At 35.2% G+C, this 14835-nt stretch overlaps 1 protein-coding gene and 1 long non-coding RNA gene across 2 annotated transcripts; one reads left to right on the top strand and one right to left on the bottom strand.

Annotated features, from left to right (window-relative positions):
- Nucleotides 1-4040: 4040 nt before the first annotated feature.
- Nucleotides 4041-7100, bottom strand: LOC116207917 (scarecrow-like protein 13). Its single transcript, XM_031541038.1, has 2 exons — nt 6941-7100; nt 4041-6181 (listed from the first exon to the last, which is right to left on the bottom strand). The coding sequence occupies exon 2, from the start codon at nt 5962-5964 to the stop codon at nt 4339-4341; it is 1626 nt and encodes a 541-aa protein (XP_031396898.1). The 5' UTR covers nt 5965-6181; nt 6941-7100; the 3' UTR covers nt 4041-4338.
- Nucleotides 7101-11177: 4077 nt separating this feature from the next.
- LOC116209351 lies at nt 11178-12200 on the top strand. Its single transcript, XR_004157197.1, has 3 exons — nt 11178-11620; nt 11854-11925; nt 12002-12200. It is a non-coding gene; the product is annotated as an uncharacterized LOC116209351 (long non-coding RNA).
- Nucleotides 12201-14835: the final 2635 nt, after the last annotated feature.

Here is a 14835-nt window from a genome sequence, read left to right as displayed (position 1 = left end):
TTATTCATCCATTTAAATTACCACTATCCATATATTTAATAATATATATATATATATATTTAGGTAGATTAATAATATATATTTTGTTGATAGTAAATTAGTATGATTTTTAAACAATTAAAAAAACCTAAATTATATAAAGATTTCTAAATGGAATATTGTGGAATGTTTGGATTATCTAATTTGATGTATATATCATGTCAAAATTTAGAATAAGAAATGCTGATTTGTATGCGCATTAGAAGGATTTTTTTATACTTCTTTAACAGAGTTTTCATATCTTGTCTGTCCATATAAATTACCATTAGTCATATATTTAATAATATATTTTTATTGATTGTAAATTAGTATAATTTTTAAACAACTTAAAAAAACATAAATTATATAACTATTTTTCTCATGCAACACACAAGCTGTATGACTAGCCTATATATGAAAGTAAGAACATGGTGGGCCCACTAGATGCTTCAGAATGCTCCATTGATAAACGAAATTTTCTCAAATTTTCGAGTTTTTTTTTCTAAAATATAAATTTTTGAATTTTTAAAATTATATAGATATAGTATTCTGCAACCGTTAATGATTTTCTCAAATTTTTAGCTTTCTTTAGAAAATAATAATTTTGATTTTATAATTAAAATTTTTTAAAACATATAAATATAGATTTGTGAGATTGATAGTCATTTTCTCAATTTTTTGAGATTCTTTTAGAAAAATAATTTTGTTTTTATTTTTAAAATTTTTAAAATAGATATATATAGATTTTAGGACAAGGCATTATTTTTCTCAGGTTTTGAGCTTCTTTTAGAAAAAAAAAATATTTTAAACCAACATATATAGATTTATACTAGTTATTATTATTTTCATTTTTTTGAAACTTTTTTAAAATTATAAGTACTGGAAAAAAAAAAGTATTTTCGGCTTTTCAAACACATCCTATATATAAAGTGGTAGTTACAAAATTAAAATTTCACTCAAAAAAGTATAAAATACAAGATAAAAATTCACATAAAACATATTAGTAAGATTATGTTTGCTTTTGAAAAACAAGTTACATTATATTTTCTTAGATATGCTCTGTTATATTTGTTTTTTTCAAAAAACAAATCAGAATGTACTTTTTTATAAATAGAGATGTGATGTACTATCTATATCATATTTTATATGACATATGCTATAAATAGTGGAAATACCACGCATAAACTGTGACCGAGCTAACTCTGAAAAATATTGTTACTACTATATAGTTCTTAAATTTTTCATACACACGCGATTTTATGTTAGTACGTCTACACTTAGACTTTTGAAGGTGAGTTTTTCAACTTTTTATTTTTTCTCACACATAAATTTTTGTAGAACTTTAGAATTCTCCAATTTTATGTATGTGATTAAGTGTTAATGTAAGAAAAAAATATAACACTATATGAATCTTAATAATGTTGGAGATAAAAATTCATTCTGCCATGGTTTTATTAATATTTTATCCAAATTTTTTATAATGTTAGATTTTTCAAGACATATATTGAGTGTATTTTTTTCTTATCTTATTCATGAAATTAAATTACCATTAGTCTTATGCATCTAATAATATACTGTTAATGATCGTAAATTACTATTTTCAACAATTTACCACATGTAACTTATATAATAAAATTAGCCAAAAAAATCATGTTTAATCTTGTTTAACGTATGGACTCTACAACTAGTATGAATATAATATAAAATCAACAAAAAAAAAAAGAATCACGTTTTATATCGTGTAATGCACGAGCTCCACACTTAATTATATTATATAATCGTCCTACATAACCACCTATAACCTGAAACCAAACCGTTAGAGATGACTACATCCAGCGCGAGTCTCTGGGGCATCTCTAATGCTGACATGGCGCCGAGAGAGACGCTCGGGTCAGAGACCCCGCGCTGGGGTGTCTCTCAAATGAGAGAGGCAGCCCCCCCTCCCCTTATTATTATTATTTTTTAAAGAGCCGTTTGGATTTTTGAAAAAGGAGCAGTTAGCTTTTTTTTTTTTATTTAATATGTATGTGGACCCATGAAAAGAGTTAAAAATAGATAGTCACTTGGAGCGTACACAATGTTCCAAGATTTGAAAGAGGAGAGAATGCTCAAAAGTAGACACAACGACTCGGCAAGTTGGAGTTGATTATCAAAGGTCTACGGTTGGATGATATCGATCAAGTCCTTGGCATTGCCTTGAGAGATGAAACTGCTGGATGTTCATGTCCCGTGCAATTTCGACTGCCTTGATGAAACCGTCCAGTTCCCCTTGCACTGGAGATGCTGTGGTTGCAGAGTCGAAGGACCACGCACAGATCCATGAGCTAAAAGAGTCGGTGCATACAATCCTCCCTAACCATACTTTCCCATCCTTGAATGCAACATTGGAGCTGAATTTGAGTCACGGGAAACCAGATTTTGCTGATTGAGAGAGCTCGAAGGGCCGCATTTCCCAGGCCCTCTCATAGGCCGAGTGTCTCCTTGTGATTTCCATGGCTGCCTTAATCGGATCGAGAAGCTCCATTTTTTCTCTGTATTCATTTCGGAGCAGCTGCCATAAGTAATCGAATGTGACCACTGTTTGGAGTAGAAGACCGTGCTGAATTTCGATTTGAATCTGCAGAATTCTGTCAATTCCAAGTAGCATTCGAATCCATTCGACCACGTTAATATGAGGCAAAGAAGCAAAGTTGACAGGGCCACTTAAAATGAGACCATACAATAATGGCAAAATCAATCGGAACTAGAAGGTTCTATAGTATGCTAAAATCAATCACCTTAGATTAGAGGATACTTTTGTAATTGATGCTGTTATGACAGTTTGACAGAGGAGCGCCATATCCTCCTAATAATCAAAGTAAAAATCCTACCAATTCAAAATCTCACTCATAATGACTTGAGTTGTAATATTTACACAATATTTAATCGCTACTCAACAATGACCCCGTCCTTCAGTTTTTGTTACCCGATTGTGTCCGCGCGCAAGCTTGCATTCTGATTATCAAAGAGCTCGCTTTTCACCCCACAAGAGAGCTTACTTGATCTGGACTCTGTTTCCTCCCCTGACACCTTCATTTTCGACCCCACAAAATCAGCTTTCTTGAGCTCGTAGAGAACCGTCTTAAGTCCCTATTGAGTACTGCTCTTTCTCAGAACGAAAATCCCGAGATGGCATTGAAATCAAAAGGTTTTAGTGTTTTCCTGGTCATTCAGTTTGCCTGAGAGACCAATCCATGATAGGAATGGGAAATTAGTACATAATTAGTCACACATTCATGCGGGAAAGCTCCGTTTTCGTTCTTCTTTTAGACTGCTTTGCATTAAGATTGTTTGCAGAATCACACTAAACCCAGGTCGGGTTTGTCCAGGGCATGGTATTGGTGAACAGGCATATGAATTATGAAGGTTGAGGAGATCAAGTTAGCTTATGAGGTAGTTGATGATATAAAGGACATGGTGTCGTGAAACACCATGATTCATATGGATATGCCTTGATTCCTTGATAGGGCTAAGAGTGAGGTACGGTTTCTTGAAGCGCGATCATCGGTGCTGATGAATATTATGAAGAAGATGAGAAGTGTGAATATTCAGAAGGCGTGCGAGTGTTAAGGACCGTTACAAATTCGGTTTTGAGGCATACAAACTGCAGATCATTGCCAGGGTTCGGCACCGGTTTCATGACTTTGTCAATGTTTCATGCTCTTGTGGCTGTACATCAATGACCACATTAATTTTAATAATAATAATAATCTCATAGCATCATTTCTTCATTGACAAATTCAATTTGAGATCAAAGACTTGCTCCCGCACGTCTCCTGAATTGATTCGATGAATCATCTCTTTTTCAAGATCGTAGCCTCCTCGGGTCCGACTCGCCAAACAAGATAGAGATGACTATCTGATTATTTGTTCATTTGATTGGCAACTTCACCCAAAAACTGCAAAATCGACAAGATCTCGTCTCATGATCAACGGACATGACACATTTACCTGTATGTATGAATGTTCCCGAGACTCAAACATGAATTCGACGAAGTTTGGCTTTTCCATTAAACCGCGGAAATAAGAATGCAGTATGACCCGAACCGATCTGCTCCATTCCAATCCCACGATTTACAGCAGATTTCTCACATTATCACATTCATGTAGGTTTTTCTATATCAACGTGCCTTGAAACAGTCCTCACTTGATGATGATCCTATAAAAACTATAGCTATGGCTAACCTCTACTGTTGGAGAAACTGAAAACGAAAGGGAACTACCGCAGAAGCAAAAACGAAGAATTTACAGCTGATCCTATCGAGCCCGTGCTTGGGAATATCACCTCCAAGCAGAGGAAGTGACCATACATCTATTTAACCACCAGAGATATAATGCCCCGTCCCTCTCTTCGACTTTGAAGTTCCTGCTGTACCCTCGCAGTAGACCTCTAATGGCTTCAGTAACAAAAGGACTGAGCCTCAGCTGCTGGAACCCCGCCATCGAGAACCTCATCCTCCATTTCCCCAGGAGCTCGTGCCTCTCGACCCTATCGAGCCCCTCACAGGCAATCATGTTCACTATGTCCCGTGCAACGCAGTTCTGTTCGGCGCTGATCCTCTTCTTGCTATCCAGCGAACTTTCCTGGGAACTCCCCGCGTCTATCGACTCAAACATCGCCAAGTAATAGTCTAACATCTCACGGAACCTAGGAACGAACGGTGATGTATTCGTATTTGACTCTTGCTCGACGAGTGTCACTACCTTCGGGGACAGGCTCTTAACCAATCGAAGCAACCTGTCCCGGTGGTTTTCTACGCTCACGCTCTCGTCCGGCATATGGTGGAGAACATAGGGGAAGTTCACGGCAATGGCTTCCCCATGATGAAGCCCGAGATTCTCGTACTGGACCTCGTGACCCGACATGGCAGATTTGTGGAACTCAAATTGGATTCCACATGACTCTGCGGCCTTCACAAGCTTCCGGCCCACAAGATCAAGGCCACCACCCCTTGCGTGAGCTGACTGAGAGTCATCCACCCCCGTGATTCGGATTGAAGGAAGCTGACCTCCACGGGCCTTGAGACCCTCCATGAAGAACACCCACTGGGTCCCCTGAGCAATCTGGAAATCGATTATGTGAATCCTCGGCTCATTCCTCATGGCTTCCCAAATTGTGACATTGGCGGACTCATAAGCAAACTTCCAGTACGGGCATATCTGGTAAAGGATTGACATATAAGACATGAGTTCATTGCTTGTCGGCTCCACACACTTGAGCTTTCTATATATCAAGCTCCCCGAAGATTCCAACCTTGCCTTCAAGCCTTCCAGTAGGTAAGCCCCAAGGCGCTCGATTGGGCCACCCAAGACGGAAACCTTCTTATCCAACTCCTCCATCATAGTCGCTGCCATTGGAGTATCAGATTCTGAAATTTTCTCCGCACACAGCTCAAGCAATTGTTTCAAGTCTAACCTTGGGATGATCTCCATCATCTGGGCCTGATTCCACCGCCCATATGAGTTAAGGTGGTGGTTGACCCCGCTTGTCACGCAACAGTTACTGCTATCACTTGTATCAGACTCGGGCCCTAGCAAGAGATTCTCCAGCTCTTTTAGTTTGTGCCACTGTTCGCTATCTTCATTAGCAACCGATGATCCGCTGATCGGTGACCCATAAAGGTTGTCAGAGGAGGAGTGAAGCGGGTCTGACACGAAGGACTGAGAGCCTTGCGTGGAGAATGGACTCCGACTGGTCAAGCCACTGATAGCAGATGGGGAGTCGTAACCTATAAATCCCGAAGCAGCAGGAGATGACTCTAAGGTGAAGTATTGCTCCTGGGAGGAAAACTTAGTCCCTTGACTTCCAGTCTCGTGGCTTGAAGTCGCATCGTTGTGTATGACTTGGAAAGGAGGTGAGTAGTAAGGCTCCATCCCTTGCATCGGCTGGTAATAGAATCGCTGCATGCTTGCCGAACTCTGAAGTTGCTAAGAAGTTTGCATCAAGAAACTTCTTCTCTCTGTGGGATGCTAAAATAACTGCAGCCGAAATGAATCAAATGATACGAGAAGGGCCTTCTATGAGATATTTGCAACGGAGTTTGACTAATCAGTCATTTGCCAAGAATGGCATGGCGATCTTCAAACTTCGGAATTGCGAAGTAGTGAATGATCTCGCACAGATCTGTAGAAACAATCAAACATTAATTGTCAGGAGAGTCATACCACCTGGACAGAATGAGTTTGGCAAAACAGAGGACGAAACAATCAAGGAAAATCCGGATGGACTGTGATTCTATGCTTACTTTAGTTTCAAACCGGGAAAACCAAAAACAACTTCGATCCATAATAAGAAAAGAGCCACAAGATCTAAAACAGAATAAACAGATCCTTTTAGGGCAAATCATTCATAAGCATCAAACTTATGAAACTAATCGCCAAACCAAACATTACTGGTGACACATATTACGACCAAGACCGAATCGAGCACACATAGTAGCATCCCGATACCCCTCGAACAGCCAACAAAACAGAGAGTTTTCCTTTGGAATAAACCTAATCTATCAAAATCACCATATATAGGCCTTTTGCCATCAGATCCCTCGGACACAGGAGAGCTGACTCCCCTCTCCCCCTTAATCAATTCGAATACGACGACGCGGAACTCATCGAGATTTCGCTCTCCTCGAAACATTCAAATTAAAACTTCCACCCGCTTAGCTTCTAATCCAACAATAGATCCATGTTCCTAAGATATTGAATTCTCCCAGCCAGACATCAGATTCAGCTGAACTAACAATCACTCAACTCCTAGGCAGATGCAAACTTATCATCCTTAAACTCCACAGAGAAAAAACAGACAACCTTAAAAGTGGCAAATTTGGAGATGAAAACAATCACTTGACAGCTCAGAGAATTAAGAGACAGACAGTACAGTGCATACCTCAGAAATGTTGAGCTTTGCTTTCCCCTGTTTCTTCTTCCTTCTTGTCCAACTTCTCCTCTTCCACAACTTCAAGCAAGCAGAGAGAAGAATGCCTTCCTGAATCCTCCTTTCCCCTCTCTCCCCTCAAATTATTCATCCATTGGCTTGACGTTGGCTATTTTATATGGGAGACGCCCCGATGATTGCCATTGGTTTATGGGAAAATTACACTGCTGCCACTCAAAGCGATCAAGTTGTCCGTGTGCTGCTGATTTTGTTGTCTTCTGGTTTAATAGAACGCCAGAGAGAGAGAGAGATTAACTGCCAGCGTACGTGTCGACGGCAGGCCTTCTATCAAATGCAAAAGTTTTTGACCTCCAATATGGTATGTCCGTACTTTTAAAATCGTCATATTTGCACTAATTTCCACTTTTTTAATGCAAATATGAGTACGAAAAATATATTAGAGACCATCCGGGAGACCGGATTGAATAATTAATCAAACCCAATGAAATTTTCGAGTTGTTTTGCTGTAAACATGGAACCCTAGAGCCACTTCTGCTGACAACTTCTTTTATCCTTTTGAATTTTTGTTTATCTTGTAGACTTCCAAAGGAGAAAAAAAGAAAGAAAGAAAGAAATTGAAGCTAAGTTCAAGAAAACGATGGGAAGAGCCGGGAAATTCAAGAAACCAATTATTGTTTGGTTTGGTCGAAACTTTGCGACGTTTAGTGTTGAAATTTCAGAGACAAGGTTGACTAATCATTGTACACTAATTAGCTGGAATTAAATCCTTATCCATGATGTCCCCGATTAACATTACCTATAGCTGTAATACCTTTTGCCATTAAATTAGGCAACTTTGCTCCTCAGTTGCCATCATTAGCTTAGTCAAATGACTTCCGATCGTTTCCTCTTCATCCATAATAAATCCAATAAAGTTAAGACCGTACTCTTATCGACTTAATGGAACTTAAAGCAGCTAGTGGGTAAAAATCTCTTGAAAAGCATAAGATCAAGCTAGAATTATGTGTCTCCCGCATGAGGACTCATGGTTATCACATAATCTCGAGTTACATCGATTGCAGATATAATTATAACCTATTTGATGCCACTATTCTTCGATCGAGCCATGTAATTGAATAATTTCATCGAATGTGGAAAAAGGTTTTTCTTTTCTACTTTTTTTTTCATGGAAGTACCATGGTAGACTACAATCAAGAATCTAAACAATTTGGCATCGGGAAAAAAATAAAAAGAAAAACATTTATTTAATGAAAAAAAAATCATCCAGGAAAAAAAATAATAAGAAAAAAAACTGATAAAACGGTCGCTGGTTAAGTGGTCAGAGAGAGAGAGAGAGAGGGATGCGGTGAGCTTCCCGGAATAAGAGGAAAACAGTGTGCGCTGTTCATTGGACACGCATTTGGTTAGATGAGTCAAATGGCATTCCCGTAAATAGAGTGAAGACTGGGGGCAATCCTTGGCAACCGTGTCCGCCTAGAAGGTTGATGCTGCTCCCCCCGCACGTTCAACGAAGTAGCTGGCTTTTTAATTTTTTTTTTGGCAAGTTATTTATGCACAAGCAACAACAACATTGCCTTTTTCTTCTGAATTTATTTAATTAAAAAACCCAATAATTATATTATATAACAAGGAAAATCTTTTCTTTGTTTTTTTTAATATTTATTGAAATATCGTTGAACCCACGTGATGACGTGGAAATCGGCATCTTCCACCACAGTCCAATTTAGCAAAATAATGATCCGCGCATGAAGAATCCCTTTCAATTCATGATAAACAGAAAATCTCGATTTGATTAGGGTTCTTACAGCATGGATGTGCGGGTCGATGCACTTCTATTGTATTATTGTAATTATTTCTTATAAAAGAAAAATAGACTGTTAAATCTTTTGTTATTTGTATAATCATTGATCGATAATGGATAAAGAATTGAATTTGACTAGAAACCCTAAAAAAAATGAAAAATATGCTATAAAACCCACTAGTTGGTTCGATTTTAATAGCATTACAAGATATCTTCTTATACGGGTGGCGTGAGATATTAAACAACACCGACTATGTTTTTAAAAAAAAATTATAAAAAGAGTTAAAAACTTCAGTTGATTTGCTTAAACAGTCCACTTATATCGTACTCCGTTGTGCTCTTCTTTTGAAAATATTATGCGGTCATTGTGTTGTAGATGACAATTTACCGTACGAGGATGCAAAGTGTGTTGTGGCATAGTGCTTGAGTTGCAAGGGAACAAATTTATACTGCGTTTGGTTTCAAAGTAAAATTTTAAAATTAAATTTTGATTTTGAAAGAAAGTGATATAAATAGAATCCACCATTTAATTTTATATGAGTTATTTTGTTTTGTTATGAAAAAAAGTGATATAAATGGGACTCACTATTGGACTTTGTATGAATTATTTTGTTTTTTTATTGATAGAATTAAGTTAAAGTTGTGATTTTAAAATCACATTTGTAAACCAAACAAGTCATTAAAGATTAGACGAGATTTCCAAATTCTCTCGAGATTGAAAGCTTATCAAAGACTCGATAAAGAATGTGCGCGGGCCCAGTAGATCCAAACAAAAGAAAAGAACGGTTTATAGCCAAATTCCGGCAGCAAGATTTTCATCGTCAGAGATTAATATTCAGATTTAGTTCAATGGATCAATCAAACCCGAGATGCACAAGAACCACAAGAGAAAGAATGCATGTGGGGTCCGTGCGTAGTTCAACCAGTGGGGTGGGGTCCTTCTAAAGAATAATATGCAACTTTTAGCGCGTGATGATGGAAACGTTTTGGTTTCGAGCAGGAACTGATCCAGTTAAATATAATCGATTGTAAAATGAAAATAGTTGAACGAAATAAAGTGCAGTTATCTATGTTACATTCTCAATTAACTATATTCAACTCGACCGATTTCGTTCTGGAACTGGATAAATTTCAGTGATATACATGAAGACCGCGGGAATGTGTGTGTGTACGAATGTATGTGATGATGATGATGCTGATGCTGATGTAAGGCCATGCCGCGGTGGACAAACACTAATGAATAGAGCTGATGATGATGATGATGCTGCTGCTGATGTAAGGCCATGCCGCGTTGGACAAACACTAATTAATAGAACTCCAGCCAATTTTAACGCGCCACGTGGACGTGGATGACCCAACCCTCCGCTTCCGCGAAATTCTCCATGATGATGGGAAATTTCCAGGGTTTTTTCATATATATAGTTTAATTTTGGAGAATCTTATGCCACCCCACAACTTATACTTGCTATTAATTACCTTCCAAGCAATATATATATATATATATACACTTACTATATTACATAAGAGAATACTCATGTTGTAATCGTCAGAGAGGTTTTCTATATTTGAGCTTATTGTAAGAAAATAATTTATTTTTTTTCCGTTATAATGGATGTCCATGAGCCTAATATATTGAAATAAAAATCATAAATATTTAATAAAGAAGCATGAATAATCTCACTGAATATCGAACTTAAGATCTCTTGGTCATCGAAGAGAAGTGCGTCACAGTGTTATACCATCTTTTAATAGAAAATAATTTATTTGGCCTCCTAAGAATGTGGTTCATTTAAAAAAAAATAGAAAATCACCCTACTCTCTTTGAGAATAATCACCCGCGATCTCCTTATGATGACCAATTTAAAAGAAAATGAAAAAAATAAATTTTAACTTCTAAATTTCAGCCAAAATGCTAACGAAATAAATGTTAATTTTGTGCAGTAACAAGAAAGCAATCTTGAAAGCGCACGAGGGAGGCTGGTAGCAATGTATACTAGGTATCTCACAATTATAATCAAACTAAAAGTTATGTTTACGTCTGCGATACGCGTGATGTTATAAGTACATTCTAAATTTTTTAAATACCATACATTATTAAAGTTACAGTGTAGTCAATTGTATCCTTCTTTAGAATATTTTCCATCAATACAAAAACATTAATTGATGGATAATAAATTTTTGAAGGGGAAACAAAGGGAGGTGATGGACGGCAAAAGAAGTCAGAGAGAGAGGAAAAGAAAAAGGAGAAATAAAAAAACATGGCAGTGGATAAAAAATGGTAGTTATTTATTATATTTACCTTTTTATCCCCTAAGTTGTGCCTTAAATTAATTAGAGTTATTTTGTCAGAGTATCTTGGGGAGTTAAAAAGTGAGACTAAAAACCCCATCTCTCTCTTTATTTTATATAATAGTATAGTCCCCTGGTTCCCTCCAAGCAAGTCACCTTATTAGTTCTCGTTTTATTCACTACTATTTATAGGGGTTTGTCATTATATTGGGGTCGGTGTTTGCCTTATAATGCTGGCTACGAATCTGTAAGTAGTACGTTCATCGACAAGAGCACTTGAAACAGATGCAACCCACCAAATCTTTACCTTCTCTACTTGCATCAGGGAGTAGAGTTGCAGCTGCATTAATAATGTATCATCATTTCAGCAAATAATATCTTCTCCGCTCACACAGTAAAGTTGTTACACAATACTAGAAATTTATATTTAATTTTTCTTATTCAGAGGTAATCATAAGCAAAATCTGCAGATATATTTTATATGGAGCCGCATAAGCAACCACTTCAGCAAAATCAACTTCATTGGTGGCATGTCGATGTTGTTGAAATCGGAAGATTATCTTGTCCAGCCAGGCCCAACTGTAAGTTTATCTCTCCTAATTTTCTTCATTATATATATTAAGTGAAATGGGGCTACTATATACGAGTTACTCGATGCACGGGCACCGGCTTCCATGAGCTGCATAGTTTTTTTGAAGGCTCCTGACGGTCAAATGATTCTTGGAGGTTTGAAAATATTTGAAATTTCTAACAACTGTATTTTATAGCACTTTGTAACTCATTTGTGAATTTAGCCGATTTCTTGGTGTTGTAGATCTTGTCCTGAAGAACAAGATTATAGTATATGATCTTGTTCAGCAGCGTATTGGGTGGACTCCCTACGACCGTAAGTTCTTAAACGACATTACATGTGATTTTTTTGTAAACCTGCTAATCCACTAATTACATTCATTTCTTTTCAGGCTCCTCCCCAATGAACGTATCGGTAGCGCTGAGTCCCCCGCTGTATCACAAGGGTGGAGCCAGCTTATTTAGAGGAGTTAGTGTACATTATCTGGTTAATATATATATATATATTAAGTTGTCTTTATATGATATTTAGGCGATTAGTTGCTGGGAGCAATTCGATTCTGATTGCTATTATTAACTCTGGAATTCAAACCTGGATATTGTTAAAGTTATGTGAAAGTGATTGGAAATGATTAAGTTATGTGAAACTGATTGCTTGCTCATCCTAATTGCGTCTTCACATTGCCATTTCAGACTCATTCTTTTTGTAGTGCTTGAGCCCTTTTTCTCATGACTATATCAATCATATTTGTGTTGGAACTTATTCGTGAGTGCACTTCGTGGTGCGAGACGAGTGGTTCGCTGGAACCTCTTCCTGTATTTATTTGTGCGAGATGAGAGGCACTCTATTTGTGCCCTTGGAGGAATAAGAAGAAAAAAGAAGATATTGGCGAAGTGAGAGTGGCTGGTGCGAATGGTGTTATTCTTTTTTTCTTTTTGGTTACAAAATTGGTGATTTTTAAAGAAAATATAAAAATATAAAATTTTGATTATAATAGATATAAATAAAAACATTAATCCATGGATAATAAATTTTTGAAAGGGAAAAAAGGAAGGTGGTGGACGGCAAAAGAAGGCAGAGAGAGTAGAAAAGAAAAAGGAGAAATATGGCAGTGGTATATAATGGCAGTTATTTGTTACATGCGACATTTTATACTGTAAGTTGTGATTTATATTAATCAGAGTTATTTTATCAAGGGTATTTTTGGGAGTTAAAAGGGAGACCAAAAACCTCATCTTTCCCTTTATACAATGGTATAGATAAATATAAATAGGAATTAATCCATTCCACCTATATCTTTTACTTATTGTATCCTGCATTTTTTAAGTCAATTTATATCTATATATATATATAAATAAAGTTTCGAGTTGAATTCTCACGCTGTCATATCATCAAAAATATAAAACGAAACTCTCTCACGTAATCACTTCATTATTTATGGATTAAGGAATTTTTTTATATTCTTTTATCATTAATTATGCAATAAAATATGTAGAATATATGTATATAGCCTAACAGAATATATGCAAGATAACAAAATATACAGTAGACGATAAACATTATATATAAATTACGCAGTCTATAGATTATCTATAGCCTAATAAAATTAAACTTAAATATATAATATATAATATATATTATACAATAATTAGTCGTCATTGACATTCAACTTAAATATATTATACAAAAGGTAAAATAAATAACTTATGAATATATATCAACGTGTGCATATATATAGTTTTATAACAATGTGTGTGACAATTCAACGTGTGTATATATATTTATATTTATATAGAGCACGAATGGCCTGAGTAAGTAATCTGAGGCATATGTGTTGATCTTTTAGAAGAGAACAATTATCTGAGACGCAACGTAAGCAGAGTGAAGTAATTAATAATTTAACAAACTCTTTTGTATTCCTTCAACTTTCATAGATTCGAAACATATTCAAGAATATACTCCATCCAAATTTTCAATTACCAGTATATACTTCAATTAAATATGCAGCCATACACGGTTTATCATGAATATATTCAACCTAATTTACCTAATTTTCATACATGTTTGCTATAAAATAAAGCATTAAAATCTAACTCAAGCAAATAGTAGTTTACCTTCAGCTTCTAAAATTGTGAAACTTAATAATTTCGAGATAAAATATGTATTTACTAAATAATGGAAACTAAATATACTAAAATATATTCAAAATATTCACCCAAATATATAAATCTTCAAAATCATTTTTTGACAAAAAGAAGGAAAAAAAATTCCATGTATTTATGTCCTAAAAGTGCACGTGATCTAATTAACTATTCTAACATTCCAATATATCTCTTACTTAATATATGCCGGATCTATATATATATATATATATATATATATATTATATAATAATAACTATATAACCAAGTCTTCACTGACGGGAGGCCAAAGGATGCAGTATATATATATGTGTGTGTGTGTAGCTAATGAACCTCGTAAGTATGCATATTGAAAAACCTTCTTATTATGTATATTCCACTATATATCAGTTTACACCTCTTTATATAATTATTTCTTTAATAATTAAATAAAAATATTATGAGTATATTCAATTAGGACAATTTAAATGAGAATATTTTCTTAATAAAAATATAAAGATTTTAACAGATGTATTAAAAATTTCTTAGTACAAACGATGAACTTTTTGAATATACATCCTTTGTATAAAATTATTTCCTTAATAATTGCATAAAAATATATTATTTATTTTTTTGCTACAATATAATATGCATATATGTAGAATTAGAACAATGTTTATAAAAGAATATAAATATAAATGATAATGTGGCAACACATGAGTTTTGTTTTATATTTTTTAATATGTGGCAACTTAAGAATTCAGCTCGGAACTTTGTTGTTATTATTATTATTATTATTATTATTATATAATTAACATGAGCATCCGCTCAAAGTGCGGGTATTAACGTAGTGTTATCTAAAAGTCAATTAGATAATGACAATAAGTATATAAGTATATATTCTCCTATATATATTTTTTTCTTATTTTCTTATTCTACTTTAAGAACTCTATTTGTTGTTTTTCCTTTTCCGTCATCAATTTTTTAGTTATCTTGATTAAGTTTTATCCTTGAATGAGTAGCTACAGATGTAAATATGTAGAATGTAGTTGTTACAAAATGTGTAAGAGATTGGAAAATATAATTTCTTAATTATGTCAAGTTT

This window comes from Punica granatum, chromosome 5 (genome assembly GCF_007655135.1).
Source record: "Punica granatum isolate Tunisia-2019 chromosome 5, ASM765513v2, whole genome shotgun sequence".
Lineage (NCBI taxonomy): Eukaryota > Viridiplantae > Streptophyta > Magnoliopsida > Myrtales > Lythraceae > Punica > Punica granatum.
Note: the sequence above shows the minus strand (reverse complement) of the source record. Positions and strands in the feature narration are given on the sequence as shown.